The sequence below is a fragment of the Ictidomys tridecemlineatus genome, chromosome X, assembly GCF_052094955.1.
Source record: "Ictidomys tridecemlineatus isolate mIctTri1 chromosome X, mIctTri1.hap1, whole genome shotgun sequence".
Classification (NCBI taxonomy): domain Eukaryota; kingdom Metazoa; phylum Chordata; class Mammalia; order Rodentia; family Sciuridae; genus Ictidomys; species Ictidomys tridecemlineatus.
The window spans coordinates 105,287,698-105,307,223 of NC_135493.1; the positions used below are offsets into that span (position 1 = coordinate 105,287,698).

General features: G+C 35.7%; 1 protein-coding gene, 1 long non-coding RNA gene and 1 other non-coding gene across 3 annotated transcripts in view; 2 read left to right on the forward strand and 1 right to left on the reverse strand.

Moving 5' to 3' along the window:
- Positions 1 to 19,526, forward strand: part of LOC144371646 (uncharacterized) — a 217,573-nt gene that overhangs the window by 168,685 nt on the left and 29,362 nt on the right. The gene's annotated exons all lie outside the window — the stretch shown is intronic.
- On the reverse strand, positions 1,133 to 5,154 carry LOC120883652 (melanoma-associated antigen B10-like). Its single transcript, XM_040288164.2, has 2 exons — positions 5,061 to 5,154; positions 1,133 to 2,736 (listed from the first exon to the last, which is right to left on the reverse strand). The coding sequence occupies exon 2, from the start codon at positions 2,675 to 2,677 to the stop codon at positions 1,637 to 1,639; it is 1,041 nt and encodes a 346-aa protein (XP_040144098.1). The 5' UTR covers positions 2,678 to 2,736; positions 5,061 to 5,154; the 3' UTR covers positions 1,133 to 1,636.
- LOC120890950 (U1 spliceosomal RNA) lies at positions 18,815 to 18,976 on the forward strand. Its single transcript, XR_005735420.1, has one exon. It is a non-coding gene; the product is annotated as a U1 spliceosomal RNA (small nuclear RNA).

The window sequence follows — 19,526 nt, forward strand, 5'->3', positions numbered from 1 at the left end:
CCTATCAAAATCTGCTCTGTGATTTTTGTAAAACAAGAGATGTCAGAGAGTATGCAGCACTCTGGTAATAGCACACAACTCATCGAAAATAATGTATAGCAAGTAAAACTGAGTTATTTACTATACAACTTTTTTGGGGGATGCAGGAATACTGGGGATTAAACCTGGGTTAATTTACCACTGAGCTACATTCTGAGCCCTTTTTCTTGGGACAGGGTCTCACAAAGTTGCGTAGGGCCTTGCTAAAGTTGTTGAAATTGCAGGAGTGCACCGCCACACCTGGCATTATATAACTTTTTAGGGACATGTTATTTATTGTGGGTGTGACAGATTCTTCTCCAGCTGGATGCAACTTAATGATTTCAGGATTACTTTCAAGGACTTACTCCTTCCTTCCCTTCTGTCTTTTCATCCAAACCACACTTTTTTCATTTAGTTCACAACCATTCAAAATCTATCCCTCATTTAGGAGTTTGCAAATTATACTCAAGACAACCTAAAAAGATGTGCTTTTAATTGACTGGTATCCTTTCCAGGCCACAGCAAATATTTCCAGCAGGGTGGCTTCCAAGGACATTCCTATCAGGTGACCCTTATTTCTCAGAAACTTCCTAGACCTGATCTGCATAAAACACATAATTTGTGCAATGTGCTCTACTATAATGTAAAAAGGATACTGGGACAGGAGGCAGAGCCCCTTTCATTAGGAAGAAATCTGTTTTATCTGTGACTCCAAAGTAATTTCTAAAAGCAGTTTCTATTTCAGGCATTAGTCTTTTAACTATTGACACTTCATTTTGAGGATCAGGCCCCTGCTTACCACTCCCATAGCCTCATCTGATCCACTCCCCAGCTAGTTACAACTTGATTCATACTGAAGGACTGACAGTTTCTTAAAGCCCCCCACCCACTTGTCTGAGGGCATTTGAACCTGACTACTCTCATCTGTATTCTCCTGACTTCTTTTAACTTGCTATCTTCTTAAAATGACAGCTGTTCCTAGATTCTAAAATTTAGTGGGCAAGGGTGGATCTTGTTTATCCTGATATTCCAAATATTAGCATAGAGGCTTCTATAAGCAGATGCCCAGGTAATGTTTAAGAAATAAATGAGGACAGCTGTGTGCAAAAGAATTTATTATGATATAGTTTCTACTATATTCTTGAAGAAGCTAAACAAATCCAAGCATATATCTCTTAATTTTATAGGACAGGCCAAAAGTGATAACAAAATACAGCAATTTATCATCTTTTACTTTTTTTTCCTTTAGTTATTTCAGTCTATTTAGCTGCTGAGTTCTTTCATATTTCCAAGGAAATGCATAATCCACGTTCTTCTGTTATCTTGTTTCAAATCACTAAATAAATGGAAAGTCTCTCAATTTATTCTGTAAAATATTAAGACTCTTGCAGCTTATAAGCATCAATAAATGCATAAATCATTCCATTCATAAGCTTGGATTCTGAAATTATGTAAACCTTCTATTAAACAGAACAATAGTTAAACAAATAACTAAGTTACCATATAGAACAAGGATACACGTTATACACTGTGTTGTCACCAGCTTCACCCTACCTTTTCACTGAAGAGAAGATTAGCTTTCCTGTTCAAAATCATAATGCATTTTTCTTAGCCTTCACTTGGGACAAGAAAAGCTGCTGGATGTGATCTTGGGACGAGAATTGGCTATGGCAGCATTATGGGCCTTAGCTGTAAGTTTGGCTTGGGCTCTTTCTTCCTCATCTTTCAAAGCCTCCTCATACCAGCCTGGGAAGGCATTAGGAATGGTATTATGGATCTTAGCCAAAAACTCTAGGACTTTCATCTTGCTGGTTTCAGCATGGGATCTTGGGCCCCACAGGAATTCATAGCGTGGAGGATCACTGTTGGCCACCTGCCGATACTCCAGGTACTTTTCCTTCACTAAATCTCTGGTTATCAGCTTCCTGGGATCCCCAAAGATGAAGTGCCTCTTCCCATCATACACCCCCATCATATTTAGTACTGCCCAGACTTGCTCCTCACTGGCACAGTTACCCTTTGTGAAGATCACACCCAGGATAGTCATCAGCAGGCCGGTCTTGGGTATACCTCTGTTATCATTCACTTTTGCATTGTGGTCTAGTTCCAGCTTGTTGATGAGTACATAGATATTCTTGTTTGGATCCACTTCCTTCATGTCAAGGCCAAAGACCAGCTCCAGGTGCTCAGAGGCTTGCTTCAGAATCTCAGAGTAGCGATTCTTGCACATTTGGATTACATTTCTCAGCATATCTGCCTTTGTAATGGGCTCTTTCATTCGATACTTATACAGCAGGTAATGAACCAATACTGTAACCTTCTGGTCTACAACGTTTTTGTGCCAGTGCTCAATGATAGCCTGTGAGACATTTGGCTTTCCCTCAACCCGGTACTTGGTGTCTCCATTAGCTGTTTTATGTGAAACAGCTGTAGCAGCAGTCACCACAGTAGATGGGGCTTGCCCAGGTTCTTTTTGATTGCTGATTGCTCCAGGAGTAGATGAACTCTTGGGGGTATCTTTGAAATGAGAACATGAGGAAGAGTGAGTCTCTTCTTTGGCTGCAGTCGCTTGAACATTACCCTTATTCTTGGGTTCTTCTTGAGCCTGGCGGCGTCTCTCCCGGGCACGGAGCTTACTCTTCTGACCCCGAGGCATGATGACTGGCCACAAAAAGTAAGCAGGAGTGTCAGAAAAAGGACAGGTGATTCAATGTCCTGGAGAAAAGAGAGAGAGATTATGTAATCACCTTCTGCAAGGAGATACCAACCACCTTCCTACTTTTCCTGGAGGGCACTGCTCAAAGAATTCATGAAGTTCCTTCTCCCCATGAGGCTTCCCACAAGGCACTGTGAAAATAGCTAGTGTGTTTAGGCTGCAGCCCTCCAGTCCCACCTGTATCCCATTGGGGCTGACACAATGTCTGACAGTTGCAGATCCTGTGAAGCCTCTTTTATTTTGGGGTAGGGAATATTTTCCTCAATTCACATTCAGGACCATTACTTTGGTTTCTGGAAGGACCTGTGATCTCTGTGCTTAACCATACTGACTGACTCCCTCATTACAAAGCTTTCATCTCCCTGTGTGAGAAAATGAGAGAATCTCATATGACTTTATCTGCTGGGGACAACCTGGAAAGGTTGCAATGGAAGAACTCTGTAAGATCCTTTCTATCCTGGGGTAATAATACCCATCAATCTTCCCTCAGGGTCCTCATCTTTGCCTCTTCTGGTATCTTATTGCTCTTCCTCTACTGACCTGAGACCTAGACCCTCACACAAGGCCTTCACATCGCTCAGATTACTGAGGAACAAATTAGGGAGGCTTCATAGTAACATATCTTCTCCAGAAATGCCTTTCAGGAATCACAACCCTGCTAGAGTTTTCTGAAACCCCCTATTTTCTCAGTATGAATTCACCATTTCTCACCAGAACTCCTCACCTTGGCTGCTTAATACATTTCCCTCTGCAAACTTGAGGTTAATACCAATCAGACCAAGGCCCTCACTCACATGATATTCCTAAGTATGTTGTGTATATGTAGAGTCAAGGCACTCAGAATGACAGATATACTTAAGGCTTCCCAAAGTTATCAAAAAAGGCAGGGTGTTCCTCCCTCACTCTTCACTTTGACTTTCAGAAGGGCCTGGGTGGCTACCCTCTAATGACTTGTCACTGCCCTGTCAGGCCAAGGATTTCATCCTCCTGTGACCACTAAGAATAAAGTAAGGAATACTTTAACCTGACAGTACTGCTGATGAGCTCACAGCAGTAGGAACAAATTAGGTGCTCTGTGGGGCTTCCTTTGTTCTGGGAGAGAAAGTCTCCCTGGTCCTTGCTCAAGTTTCTGAATGTAACTCTTCATTACCCTGGAGAATCCTCCCTCTGCTGAATTTAGCCTTACACCAAGGTTCTTAAGTACTCTGTGCCCACCAGAAAATTAAACTGAGGCCTGGAGGGGTGGTGCATGCCTATAATCCCAGCAGCTTGGGATGCTGAGGCAGGAGGATTGCCGAGTTCAAAGAAAGCCTCAACAACTTAGCGAGGCCCTAAGCAACTCAGCCAGACCCTGTCTTTAAATAAAATATTAAAAAAGGCTGGGGCTATGGCTTAGTCGTTGAGCGTCCCTGGGTTCAATTCCTGGCGCGCGCACACACACACAAAGTTAAACTGGGGGCGTCAACTGTTTTTTTTTTTTTTTTTTTTTTTTTTACAGCAAGCCATTGGTTTCAGAGGGCTCAAGTCAGGGGCGTGGCTCTGTAATACTTCTGTGGGGTAAGGGAGAGGGGAGCGGGGAAAGAGGAGAGGGATGGAGGGGTAGGATGAGGGAAGCGGGTAAGGATGAGGGAGGGCAGAAGGATGGGGGGGAGAATGAGGGAGGGCAGAAGGATGAGGGAGGGGGGAAAAGGTGTGGGGGAGAGAGGAGAGGGGTGTCCAGGGGGAAGGATGAGGAGGGGAAGGGGAGGGGAGAGAGGAGCGAGGGGAGAAGGGGGAGGGGGAAGGAAAGGGTCGGGATTACAGGCATGCACCATGTGGACAAACCTCAGTTTACTTTTGGGGCGGGAGGAGGAGGAAGGGCAGTTTTCCACCAAAGTCACGTGGAGGCATTTCACTGATTAATGGCAGAGCTTGGGCTCCTTTCTCTACTTGTCTGGGATAAACACTCTAGTCTAATACCTTCAATGACTTGGAGTAGTTAGAGGTGGCAGTGGGGCACAGTTCTTCCAACCACCTCTGCTTGAAATCTCCCAGGGTTGACAGCAGGGCTCATACTTTGTCAGAGGATTCCACTATTATGGGGGAGGGGTAGTTTTAGAGAATTCACATAAAGCCTTTGTTGGTTCTAGGCAGATGTCTACAGGCCAACACCCAGGTCTAATTTTCACTTCAAACGCTTGAGCCTCTATAAATGGAATTCGGAAGGTAGTATACCAGGCAGTCCCCAACCAGGGTCCTCTGAGGCTGATGGCAGAGGCGGGCTGGGAGGGCTTTCTGTTTTCGAATGTAAGGGGTCCCTTCAAACCTTATTTAACATCTTTACCTTGTGGAAAGACCTGGGTTCCTCCTGCTGCTAAGCTGACGCCATTTCTTTTACAATAAAGTTTCATCTCCTAGATTTCAGTGGCGGAAGTCAGTGGGGGGAACATATCCGGCCCCTCGCCCTTGCGTAGGAAATTTTCAGGGCTTCCTGCACTGTGGTACAATATGGGGGTGACTCTTTGGCGCCCTCTCTGTTTCGGAGTGCCTGGTAACATAAGAAAATAGAGCCACATTTTGTTTACTAGCTCATAGATTAAAGGCTCTGTGAGGAGAAAGAAAAACAAAAATTCCCAGCAAGCTCTGGACACTTTTCCAGCTTAAGCCTTTACCCATCACGGGTTTGCACCGCAGATGAGAGTTGAAATGGAGAGGATGCAGCGCAAGGTAGGCAGCCCGGGAAAAGTTCTGAACTGTAAGAGAACATGCAGAGTGATCCTGGGGTTCTCCACCAGCCAAATTCAGTCTTTGGCGACTTTCTTTGAAATCTCCCAGGGTTGACAGCAGGGGTCATACTTTGTCAGAGGATTCCACTATTATGGGGGAGGGGTAGTTTTAGCGAACTCACATAGAGCTCTTGTTGGTTCTAGGCATATGATAGGACCCTTCCCTCAGTTGGCTACAGGCCCACACCCAGGTCTAATTTTCACTTCAAACGTTTGAGCCTCTATAAATGGAATTCGGAATTTCAAGACATATTCTCTTGAAATTATGCAAATATGCATGTTTGCATAATTTCAAGAGACTCAGATCTTTTATATTTTTATTTTTTAAAATGTAATTCCATTTATTTATTTATACCGGGGATTGAACCCAGGAGTGCTTAGCCACTGAGCTACATCCCCAGCCTGCCCCCACCCCTTCTTATTTTTTTATTTATATGTGGTACTGAGGAGCAAACCCAGGGGCTCACACATGCAAGGCAAGTGCTCCACCACTGAGCCACAACCCCAGTCCCCTCAGCCCTTTTTATTTTTATTTTGAGATAGAGTCTCACTAAATTGCTTAGGGCTTCCCTAAATCCCTTAGGCTGCCTTTGAACTCAAAATCCTCCTGCCTCAGCCTCCAGAGCTACTGAGATTGCAGGCATGTGCCACCACACCCTGGGAGACCCAGATCTTTTGGCCTTATCTAACATTGCATTGAACTGTGCAGTGAAATTCATTTTAGATTTGATCCTCATTTGTGGTATCAAATATATTACATGTATGTTCTAATATTACTGCTTTGTGCAGCAAGACTTTTGACTTTACTATAGTCAAAGTTTGTATAGATCTATACACCATCTTTCAGAAGTTAACTTATTTATTTGAATAACCCATGGCCTTGTCCTTGGGTCTTTGAAAATGACAATTTTTTTTTTTTTTTTAGAGAGAGAGAAAGAGAGAGAAGAGAATTTTTAAATATTTATTTTTCTGTTTTCAGTGGACACAACATCTTTTTACTTTTATTTTCTGTGTTGCTGAGGATCTAACCCAGTGCCCCGCGCATGCCAGGTGAGCGCATTACCGCTTGAGGCACATCCCCAGCCCGACAATCATGTTTTTAACAATGAAGTTCTGTTTCTTTTTTAATATTCCTAACATTTATTTAATTTTGTATCTTATTATCTCTGGCTATATTTCCTGGTGATATACTGCTATGTCTTGCTCCTTATGTTAACAGGAATGCTCCTAACAGTTCGTATTTTACACTTAAGTTTGAATACTGTAGAATTTGGCAAACGAAACTTCCTTTTTAATGTTAGTTTGTTAAATGTTATTAAATGCATTTGTGGTTTTTTTTCCCCCCAAAGTCTTTTTTGAACCTTAGGACATGATTAAATGCCTTAAACAAAACAAAACCTAATCTGTTAATGTGGTGATATTTTAGACCATTTTTTATTCTAATAATATTTTTACATTCCTTGGACACAGACTGTATTCACAGCTGTACTGTAAGGATTTATTTAGAATCTTGGCCTCTGCGTGGATGATGTTGGCTCAAGTGTTCTTTTTGCAGTGTGTCCTCAGATGGTGGTTTTCTTACCAAAGAGAGCTAGCCTAGGAAAATGAGTTGAAAAATTTCTGATGGTTTTGTGTTCTTTAGATGTGTTTATGTGAGATGGTGGTTACTTATTTGCTTATTATTTGGTAAAATTGCCCCCCAACTACCTAATGTTGAAATATTTAAGAATGGCTGGAACTTTGTTCACATTTAAACTTTGTATTGCTTAATTACATTTTTCTATTTCTGTTTAGACAAGTTAGTCTATTCAAATATTTTTAAATAATAGGCTCCTTTCATTTGGGGTTTCAAATTTAATGGCTTTATATATTTCTTATATTACAGAAATTCTCAAACATATTCAAATGTAGAGAGAATATATTAACACTCAGAATCAGCAGTCATCAACACATGAGCTGATCTGGTTACATTTATATTCATACTTGCCATCATCTCTACATAATGTGAAACAAATTATATATATCATGCTATTTAATTTTTAAATATTGCAATATCTAGTTCTAAAAGATGAAAGCATGACAAGGTATACTATCTTAAAAAGTAACTCCTTAATATAATCAAATGTCTGGCTATTTTTCACATTTACCTAACTGACTTACATAATTTAAAAATGATTTTTCCTTGAACCTGAGTCCAAAAAGATCTATTTTTGTCCCTGTTTTTATATCCATTAATTTATAGGTCCTTCTCCCATCACATCACACACACACATATATATATATATATATATATATATATATATATATATATATATATATACACACACATAGACATACCTCTTTCTCCTAGTAATTTTTTGTTTTAAAAAAGCCAGACCTGTGGTCTGTCCAGCTTCACATAGTATGAGTTTTGCTGATTACAAAACTGGTATCTTTCCCCCCTTGTATTTATTTAAATTGGTAGAAGTTTTTTCTAGATTAGGTTTAATGAATGTTCTCTTTTTTTGTTTGAAAAAAATCACCAAAGAGCTAATACAGTGAATTTCCAACATGAAAAATGCCTTCCATCATGAGGGAAACTAACCCTAACCCAAATGCCTGTCTTGCTTTCTGATAATACTGGCAGTCTTTGAAGATTAGCACATTTATCTATTAGTTAATTAAAGGTTGCACAAAGTTAATTTTCTAGTTCTATGAGTCCCTCTGAGTTTATTAAATGAAATATATCTTTATGTAGAAATCATTCTTTGTCTACCATTTGGTAATGGCATTTATTGTGTTCTCTTATAATATTTAAATTTTTCCTGTTCCTATAATTTATATAATATTATTTAACAAATGTCATTTGTTTTCCTGTCTTTGTTTTATAATTAATAGTACCTGTGAAATGACCTGTTGTGTAAATCTTTTCAAAGAATGGGCTTTTGTTAGTTGCCTCCACTGTCTTCTAATTGATAATTTCTTCATTTATATTCATTATTGCCTACATTCTGTTTCTTTGGGATTTTTTTTCTATTCTTTCTTAAACTTCTTGAGTTTTCATGTTTTAAATATTTCTGATTTTTCTATTCAATCTATTGAAGGCTGTTAATATCCCTCTGAGTAACTATTACTTGAGCTATTTTCCACAGGTAATGTTATAGAAATTTATGTGTAGTGCTCCAATATTTTACAAGTTGAATGTATGTCTACTGTCATGCTCTTATACCTTTTTGAATGGGTGTGTAAATACTATTGAGTGAAAAATTATTTTTGAGAAGTATGTGAAAGAGTAGAAAAGATCATGGACTCCAGAGCCAGAGGTAGATGTAGAAAAGATTACACTTACTGGGAGAATATAAATTGACACATTTATTTTGGACAAAGGTTTGTCAGTTGCTTAAAAAGTTAATTATACATCTGCAATATGACCTACCTATAATACTCCCAGGTATTTTTCTGAGAAGAATGAGAACAAATGGCTATGCAAGGATGTATATACAGAAGTTCATGGCACCTTTATTTGTAATTTTGAAAAAGTAGAAACAATACAAATATCCATCAATAGATGACTAGATAAACTGTGGTGTATACAATGAAATATTATTCAGCAATAAACAGAATTAATTTTGTTTCCAGGACCAAGGGCCAAACTCAGGGTCTTGTGTGTGCTAGGCAAGCACTCTGCCTCTGAGCTAAAACCCCAAACCTCAGAATGAATTATTGATATAGAGTATAACATGGATGCATTTCCAAGCAATTATTCTGAGTGATAGAAGCCAGACAAAATAGTTGGTGCTGAATTATTCCATTTATGCTGAAATACAGGAGATGAAAACCAATTCATAGTGACATAAAGAAGATCAGTGGTTACCTATAGACTCAGGGATTTACAAGAGATTACAGAGTAGCATGAAAAATCTTTTGGAGGCAATGGATATATTCATTATAATGATTGTGATGGTGGTTACATGGATGAATACATGTGTCAGAGCATATCAAATTGTATATTGTAAATATATACAGTTTATTGTAGATATATATTTGTTAATAATAATAGAACTATGAAATCAACATAGAACAAAAGATAACTTTAAGGAAAATGAATCTCCAGTAAGCTTTATGTTGGGAGTGCTTAGTCTATTTGTTTAACTCATTTATAAACAGGCCAAATATTACTTAATTCTTTTTAGCTTAGTAGACACCAACTATTTAAGTAGTTGTACTGCATTTTCACATGGGTGTGATGCAATTGTATATATATATTCTTCAACTGATCTTTCTCTTAGATAATTTTGGGCTCATCTTCTTTCTTTCTTTCTTTTTTTGTTTTTTAGTTATTGATGGACCTTTATTTTATTTATATATTTATTTATATGTGGTGCTGAGAATAGAACCCAGTGTCTCACACATGCTAGGCAAACACTGTGACTGAGCTGCAACCCCAGCTCCTCAGCTTATTTATTTATCTATAATTGATTTCTAATATATTTGGCCATAATTAATCAAATCCCAAAGCTCACAGTAACAAAATCAACAAGTTAATAGTACCTTTAAATTAAGGTTAAACAGCCAGATTTGGTGGCACATAACTGTGATCACAGTGATTCTGGGGATTGAGGTAGGAAGATCACAATTCAAGGCCAGCCTCAGAAACTTGGTGAGACCCTCAGCAATTTAGCGAGACCCTGTCTCAAAATAAAATAAAATTAAAGAAAGGACTGGGAATGTAGCTCAGTGGTAAAGCATCCCTGGGATCAATCCCCAATACCAAAAAATTAATAAATCATAAATAAATAAAGTGACTAATTAAGGTTAAATGAATTCTATATGAGTAACATTTTAGAGCCAGGATTATAATTGTTATTTTGGGGGGTACTGGGGATTTAAGTCAGGGGCACTTGACCACTGAGCCACATCCCCAGCCATATTTTATTTAGAGACAGGGTCTCACTGAGTTGCTTAGTGCCTTGCTTTTTGCTGAGGCAGGCTTTGAACTTGTGATCCTCTTGTCTCAGCCTCCTGAGCCGCTGGGATTACAGGTGCAGGATTATTACAAAATAATCATGCAGATAGTTTAACCATGTAAGGGTGGCTAATAAACATTAATTATATCATAGTAGATGCTCATTATTCTGTAATTACCATACAAATGTAAGAAATATTCAGTAAGTTTCTTTAAACAAAAGAGAATAATAAACTAGCTCATGACAAATGAACATGTTCAGGTGAGCTCAATTACAACCAGCAGTTACAAGGCATAAGCCCCCAAACAGAGAGTAAGATAAAGTGCTTGAGAAATTTGTACACTGACTAGACTTTGTTTAGAATAATTACTTTTTTGCTCCTTTCACGGGTAGGTAGCACTTTACTAAAAATGAGTTATTTCTTTTTGAGATTGGCTACCACATCCAATATTGTGCTTTGCTTATACATTTGATGTGACTATTATATAGATTGTATTTTGATATTCACATTGATTTTATAATCACAAATGAATTACTAAGATCTAAGATTACCTTGGCAAGTAATTCATTCTAAAAGCATCTTACTCCTGCTTTGATATTTCTGTTAGCCCTGAAATCTCTATCTAATCAATGAATATATGGTCACTGATTACTCCTTTGGGTAATATCTCATGCCCTTATATTTACCGCATCCTTAATCTCTGCTGTCATTTTAAATACTTAAACAATTACTGACCTGGTTTTCATATCTAGCTCCAATAATTAGAATTGGGGTGGAGTTGAGATTTGGGTCAGTATATAATTAGTTCTGAAAAAAATAATTAATTCTATCATCTTAAGACTTATGTATACCAACTGTCAACATTTGGGTTTTAATTTTTTACTTATCTATACATTTTAGCATGCTGTCTATAAATAAGGACCAAATGTTACCATTGCATTTTTATGAGTTGCTAGGTCTGAGAATAGGAATAGTAGAAGCGTAAGCATAGATTTCAAACATCATCAAACTAATAGTACTGTGATGAATGTCCTAAATTTTTTTTTCATGTCTCTTTATATCTGGGTTTTTAGGGTCCAAGATTAAGCACAGAGTGATGCTGACACTGTATTTGAAAGACATTTAGTAATAATCATAGACTACTGAGATAGCAAGATGGTAAGAAGATGGTCCCTGGGCAGTGTAATGGCCTCCCTGAGGTAGAATCTGACTTTCTTTTCCCATCTCCTTTGCTCATGTCTATCTAGCTACCTATTCTAACAGGGAGGGTAGTAGGTAGGACATGAGCCTATGATAGAAAGTCATGCAGTTTCAGTACTTAAATGCCATTGTTATACCCCTGTAGTCTTGAATATAATCTTATGAAAAAGTAGCATGTAAATCTTTTTCAGAATTAAATAAGATAACCAGTGGGAATTATGAATAGAATGGATTTGTGTACTTTCGATTGGTATACTTTCCTCATTGTTTATGTTGCTTACACATAGAGAAAAGAAGAAATAAATTCATATGAGTAATTAGCAAAGGCGCTTAGAGTGTTGTGGTTTAAATATTCACATATAGTACTCCAATTTTATATTTGTATATGAAATAGAAAAAAGTATAATATAATAATATTATAAATTATATTTATACTATATATGTATTATATATAATGTCTGACAGTTCTAACATCTATTTAAAATAAAAATGAACATAAACAAATGAAAACAAAATTTTAACAATTATAGTGTTATCATCATTAAGACATGCATGTGTGTGTGTGTGTGTGTGTGTGTGTGTGTGTATGTGTGTATGTGTGTATGTGTGTGTGTTTTCCAAGGATTTTTACACAAACTTTCTTGAAAAGACAGTCTAGAACAAAGGGCAACCAGTATCCCACTTGAAAGACATACAGAAACAAGTGGACCATGGAAAATTGTTCCGTATCCATTACATGTTCTATATACTCTATTTAATAGTTGAAGTCATTGGCATGGTTTATTTTCTCCTACTTATACCTAAACTTTTGATGAAGTAATAGAGATGGAGTTAATTTGGGAGAACACATTTACAAAAATGATTGTCTCACCTAATACATTTTCTTAACATCCATATGGATATTATATAATTGGAAGAAAATAAACAGCAGGATATAAATTTAAAAATTCACATAACATACTGGTTTCAAGTATTGTATGTTTTAGTGACAAGTTACAAAATGTACTCATTAATGTGAAGCCTGTTCTAGATGAGTTTCTTTAGTAGGAAGTTAAAGTTTAACTGTAATGAAGTTAAGATCCTTCTTTTTCTATTTTGTCTGTAAAATAAAATATTCTGTAAAAATATATCTATGTGTTTCTAAAATAAATTGAGGATATGAGGGACAGACAGGTGAATATAATGAATGAAAGCTGAAAGGCTGGGGAAATGTTCATTTCACTTTACATACCCCATTAGTATATGACAGGTAAATGTTCTTGATTGTTCTGACCCCAAAGTCCTAAGTTTTTCCTTTTTAAAGTTTTCTTTTGTTTTTAATGGATACATAATAATTGTATAAGGTCTAAGGCTTTCAGTGGCATAATTATTAGCATTCATTCTCTTCCCTAATAAAGCATGTTTAAACCACTTTCCAATATCCTATGAAAAATGAATCAGTGAGAGATAATAATACATAAGTCCTTACCATTGTTCTAATGGTAGTATCTTCTGGTTACAGGAAGACTTTTGAAGCATTAAAAGTAAAATCAGATTTAAAGATTTAAAAGTTTTAAGCACTGTAATAATCTATTCATGAGAAATCTGAGTGCTCATGATTACTTTAGAATTAATAAGAAAATGCATAGCAGTGCCAAGAAAAAGAAAAAGTTGCTTAAAGCATCCAAGGGAGAGGGAGGGGCACATCCCAAAGACATATCCCATCCTATTTCCTAAACACCAATAAAAACAAATTGAGAAACAAAAGGAAAAAAGAAATGCCTCTTCTTGTACTTTTCAAATCCCTAGTGACTTTAACAGATGAAATTTCTTGTTGAGGAGGAATGGGGTGTGCTTTGGGAGTAAATCGTCTTCAGATCAACTCAAATCACAGATACACACAAAACTGCTAAAAATCTTCTGGTTATTATATCACTTATCAGAATGTGTTGAAGCTATGTTTCAAAACCAAATATAGTCATATTAAAACTGGCTGTAAAATAGTCCAAAACATATCAGCTCTGCCTCTAAAAATTCATGAGAGTATAAAAATAAAAATACAGAATATACCATGTGAAGCTGAAGATTCCTTATCATTAATTTTATTTCTTGTTATAAATTAATGAACATGACAATAATTACTGCACTAAATGAAAAAAATCTTTCTTATGAACTGACCCTGATGGCAAGAAGACAAAAATCCACATTTTAAAAATATGAATTCAAATTTCTCCTTAACATTGACATAAAAACAGACAGTGACTAGAGTTGCATCAATCCTTCCCAACTGTCTCAAAAAATATGTGCACTGTTACAATAAAAACAGTTCACCAGCTGTTTATGTAAAAATTATTTGATGAAAAACAAGCATGGCCATATGGCACTCTAGCTCTGCTGTGGGAGCATGAAGAATAATTTTGTAGGCTGTAGTACATAATGGTCATGCTAAGTAGGGTGTCAACTATTGCAGGCATATTACATTAATAGTTAATCTGTCCTTTTATCCTCTAAGTACTTACATATCTTAACAGCTTGTAGTTTGGAAACAAGTTAACAACTCACTGATTAAGAATTAAAATTTTGGAAATGACAAAATATTTGATGTAATGTGGACATACAGAATATTCATTTACTAATTAAAGGTATTGTTTAAATAATACATTAATTGGCTAATATGAATGTGATAGGGCAGCTGGTTCTCATTTCTAACTAAAGGTTTTAAAACTATGAATATGTTGAAGGTACTACAAAATTGATTTAGAAGAAAAAATTTAATTAGAAGAGGTACTTCATGTAAGAGCCAAATCAACATACCCACTTTGCATTCCCAAGGTGTGAGAATTGAACCTATTCGCCTTTTATAGTCTTTGTCATGTCTATTGTTGTGGCTTGCAAATAGTAAGCATATAATAAATGTTTGCTGAATAGAATCCTCTTAGAAAGAGTGAGTTGTAAATGCCACTAGCAGATCCTCAAGCCCTTAAGTTTGTTTAGAACTTCTGGAATACTCAAGGACTAACTCTTAACCATTATATAGGTTTTGTACTTGAATGTTTATTAGGTTATGAAATTTTAATATCTATCTTTCACTTTAATTTTTATATTTTGAGTTGTTTACATACTTAGAGCTAGAGTCAACTAAAAAGCAAAACAGAAAGATTTAGGTCTCATTCAGCAAATCTGAGTACTTGACCTAAGAACATTTAAAAGAAGGTGGAACCTAAAATGGAAAACAAAGCCAGGTTAGAATCCAGTCATTCACATTTGTATGTTTTGGTCGATATCTTGACAAAAATTGTTCGTTGACATGTGGATCATTTATAACTTCCAAATGTCAATTGAGTGTCATGGTGACATTAATAACTGAGAAAGAAACCACAGCAGAGATAGTTCTAGGAGAAAAATGTTGCAGACATGCCATCTATTTCTAGAATGCTTATTCTCTATGGTTTCCATGGTTCATTTGATACATGAATGCCTAGTTTAAAGTCATGATCTATGTGTTTTTCCCCATACCAATTTCAAGACAAATATATTAATATTTTGTTTCAGAGATTTAGAACTACACATCAAATAATTTCAGATTGGTAATGGACTTCTTGCTCACAAATGATAAACACAATTAGTATGTGGGTAATGTGTCTCAGGATAATACAGTAAAAAGGCTACAAACTCGAGTATGGATACATATCTGGTATTGGTTTGCAGAATGTAACAGTCATAATCAATAAAGGATAGATAGGAAAGTCATTGGAAAGAACTTTCTAGGAAACAAAGTCATTAAGTTGATATAGACTGAAAATGACAGCTCAAGGCTTAATATTTGAGTTGAATATCAATGGTCAGTCTTATTTAAACACAAGAGCCACATTAGGAGGCTAATCAGTAGATGTGTTAATGAGCACCATCAAAACATATTTCAAGTGTAAAAGACCTTGAGGCTCTCCTGTGGGAATGCCTCCAGCCTGCTCTTTTGTTTCAGAGGTGCAAAACAGGAAGACTGGGGTTAACCCAGATGAAAGTTATAGGAAACCTGTAAATTTGGTGCTGTATTCAATTTGTGTTTTACACAGAAACTAACCTAGTTGCGGTTTAAATTATAAGACTGTACTCCATTTTGGCAAGACCTAGAATTCACCTGGACTTCAAACCTATCACAAACATATTTGGCCTCCCAGAAGGCTTCAAGAACACCAAGTATTGATTTTACTTCTAGATTTCTGTCTTCTTCAAAGTATTTCCTCTCTACTTCCTCATGGTCTTGTTACTTTTCTGATTATGTATGTATATAGGTTTTTCCCTTGTCCACATTTTTTCACTAATGTTTTAGATTATGGTGGTTTTAGATTATGCAATCTACCATTACAGAGTTGGGCAGACATTTTCTTCTAGTAGGTGCCAAGTTTTTTGTCTAATGTCTAGGTCCTTGTTCTACTTTGAGTTGATTTTTGTGCAGGGTAAGAAATAGGGGTTAAATTTCATTCTACTACATATGGATTTCCAGATTTCCCAGCACCATTTGTGAAAGAAGTTATATTTTTTCCAATGTATGTTTTAGGTGCCTTTATCTAGTATGAGATAACTGTATTCATGTAGGTTTGTCTCTGTGTCTTCTACATTGTATTATTAGTCTAAATGTCTATTTTGGTGCCAATAGCATGCCGGATGGCTCAGTAGTATAGTTTAAGATCTGGAATTATGATGCTTCCTGCTTTACTCTTCTTGCTAAGGATTGCTTTGGCTATTCTGGGTCTCTTATTTTTCCAAATGAATTTCATGATTGCTTTTTCTATTTCTATGAAGAATATCATTGGGAATTTAATAGGGATTGCATTAAATCTGTATAATGCTTTTGGTAGTGTGGCCATTTTTTACTATATTAATTCTGACTATCTAAGAGCATAGAAGGTCTTTCCATCTTCTAAAGTCTTCTTTAATTTATTTCTTTAGTGTTCTATAGTTTTCATTGTAGAGATCTTTCACTTCTTTTGTTAGATTGATTCCCAAGTGTTATTTTTTTGAGGCTGTTGTGAATGGGATAGTTTCCCTAATTTCTCTTTCAGATGATTCATCACGGGTGTATAAGAATGCAATTCATTTATGGGTATTAATTTTATATCCTGCTACTTTGATATATGCAACTTTAGCAGTAACATTTATAGTTTATACAGATTTGAATTTTCAAGTTAATATTAATTTCAGAGAAAGAAAAATTATAATTTGTCACTTGTTTTTAAAGTCTTACATTTTACTATCAATAACAAACCCTCAAAAGAGTATATTCATTTCTGAAGTAAATATGCCCTTCAGTTGATGAATGGATGACAAAAATATGGTATATATACACAATGGAATACTATTCAGCATTAAAAGAGAATAAAATTAGGGCATTTGCAGGTAAATGGATGAACTTGGAAAATATAATGCCAAGTGAAGTTAGCCAATCCCAAAAAAACAAATGCAGAATGTTTTCTCTGATACAAGAATGTTGATTCATAGTGGGGTTGAGAGCAGGACCATGGACAAACTCTAGATAGAGCAAAAGGGAGAGAGGGGAAAGGAGGTGGCATGGGTGTAGGAACACAGTGGAATGACATGGATATCATTACCCTAAGTATATGAATGAAGACACGAATATTATGAATATACTTTTTGTATAACCAGGGATATGAAAAATTGTGCCCTGTATATGTAATATGAATTATAATGCATTCTGCTGTCATAAATAACAAATTAGAATAAAAAGGAGTATATTCATTTCTGAAATAAATAAAATTATAAATTTATAGTTATAAATTAACATTAAATTATAAATTTATCAATAGTTACATGGAGTAATGATTTCATATATAAATACTTGGTGATCCCTATTAAGGAAAAATACAGAGCAAGAAATAGTAGTTAACACAAGTAAAACAATAATTTCATAAACTAGTCTGACATATCTTCAGCATAAAGCTAATAGCACACCTGAAAAAAATGAAAAAGTAAATAACATCTAATAAAACTGATAATAAATAAAATCTCCTCCCTTCACAAATGAGCTATTGAAAGAAAAATTGTTTTTTAATCGGAAGAAAATATACTCACATATGTGACCTTGATATATATATATATTTGCTTATATATATAAAAATAAATATAGAGTGGAAGACAGGGCTATTGTATATTTTGCATTAGCAGATGCAACAACTTTTCTGACTTTTTAACCTAGCTTTTGAAGTTTTAAAATATAATGAAATACTTGTACATAGGCGACGATAACCAAAGAAATATCCCCCCAAGCCCCAAGTAAATTAATATATTTCTCAAATTAAGATTAATAATTATAATATTAGAAAAGGCAAATGTTGTACTTGTCAAATCAAAATATGATCTTCTTGAAGAATCAAGCATGATAGCTTAATGTACCTGAATGGAAAACAAGAGTCACAGAAAATATCTTATTCTTTCATTATTTAGTTATCCTATTGAATATTAGTGAACATCTACTGTCATGGTACTATTAAATGGTACAAAAAGTACAATGTTTTTGCCTTACTGTTGGATATTTAGATTGTATCTATTTTTCTTTTAGTGAGAAAAGATGATTATTTTTAAATATCCCCTATCTCTGATTATTTCCTTAGGACACAGTCTAAGAAGTTTACTGGTATACTTCTTGAGTTGATTTTTAATTGATCAGTTCCGAATAATTTGTGACATTTTTATCACTTTTTTTTTTGTACCAGTGATTGAATCCCAGCATTTAAAATGGTTTTTTTTTTTTTAATTTTTAGACAGAGTCTCTCTAAGTCAGCAAGCCTCACTAAGTTGCTGAGGCTGGCTTTGAACACAACTTAATTGTGTAAAAATGTTATCTGGTGTTCTGATTGTCATTCTAGGCAACCTAAGAAACCCTTACATAGTTGAATATATGATTTCCATTTGAAAGATCTTCTTAAACATTTTTCTCTGTTACACCAACATTGACTTCAATGATTCCAAAGTTACTTTTTAAATATATTTTAAAATAATTTTAATTACATTTTACAGGATATATCTTACTTTGGCAGTGCGATGAAACGTAGGAAAACTTGCCTGTTTGCTTAACACTTAAACACAGAATGTTTTATGATTCTATTGTTCTAATGTTTGTGATCAAATCCATGTGTTCTAAACTGCTCATTTTAAGAATAAAATTCTAATACTTACCTAGCAGGGGAGATTCCATGATCATGAAGGTGGTTTTCCCAGGGCAAGGCTTCTCCATTGCACTCTGCACGCGCTGACCCCTGCTATTTCCCAAAATGTGAGAAGCTTGACTGCATAGTTTGTGATAGTGGGGACTCTGTTCATGCTCTCCCTGGGGAAAAAAAAAGAATAAAATTCTACATGTTATTTATATTTCATCCCATTTTTCTTAAATTTAGAATGCAAATTTGACTCTGTTGTTACTTTAGTATGTAGGTCTTGAAATTAACATGTCAGTCCTAAAAGTAGTTACTTTGAGCACTTTTTATGAAAAACATGACACTCTGAATAAAAGAAACAAAGCTAAGCAACAAAAACAGAAAAGTTCTCATAAGTTCATTAATTACTCTTTCTAAGAAAAACACCCAAAGCTCTTAACCAGGCCTATAACTCTTCACATAGCCACACGATCTAGCTCCTGGTCCTCTTTCCAAGCTCAACTCCTGTCATTCTTTTCTGCCCTTCCTTTTCCTGGTACTGCTACCTTATTCACAATACCTTTACTACTTGTTGTTCTATCAGGAAACTTCCAATAGATATTCACATCAATCACCCATCTAATATTTTTGGAGCTCTGGATCTTTCCTGACTACCCTCATTATTCTGTAAGCCTTTGCTTGCTTTGTTTCTTTATTTGTCTGTACCTGTCATTATGTGTATAATGC

Excerpts from the sequence above, each read along its gene's own strand:
- LOC120883652 (XM_040288164.2), bottom strand. The coding sequence starts at position 2,677 with ATGCCTCGGGGTCAGAAGAGTAAGCTCCGTGCCCGGGAGAGACGCCGC.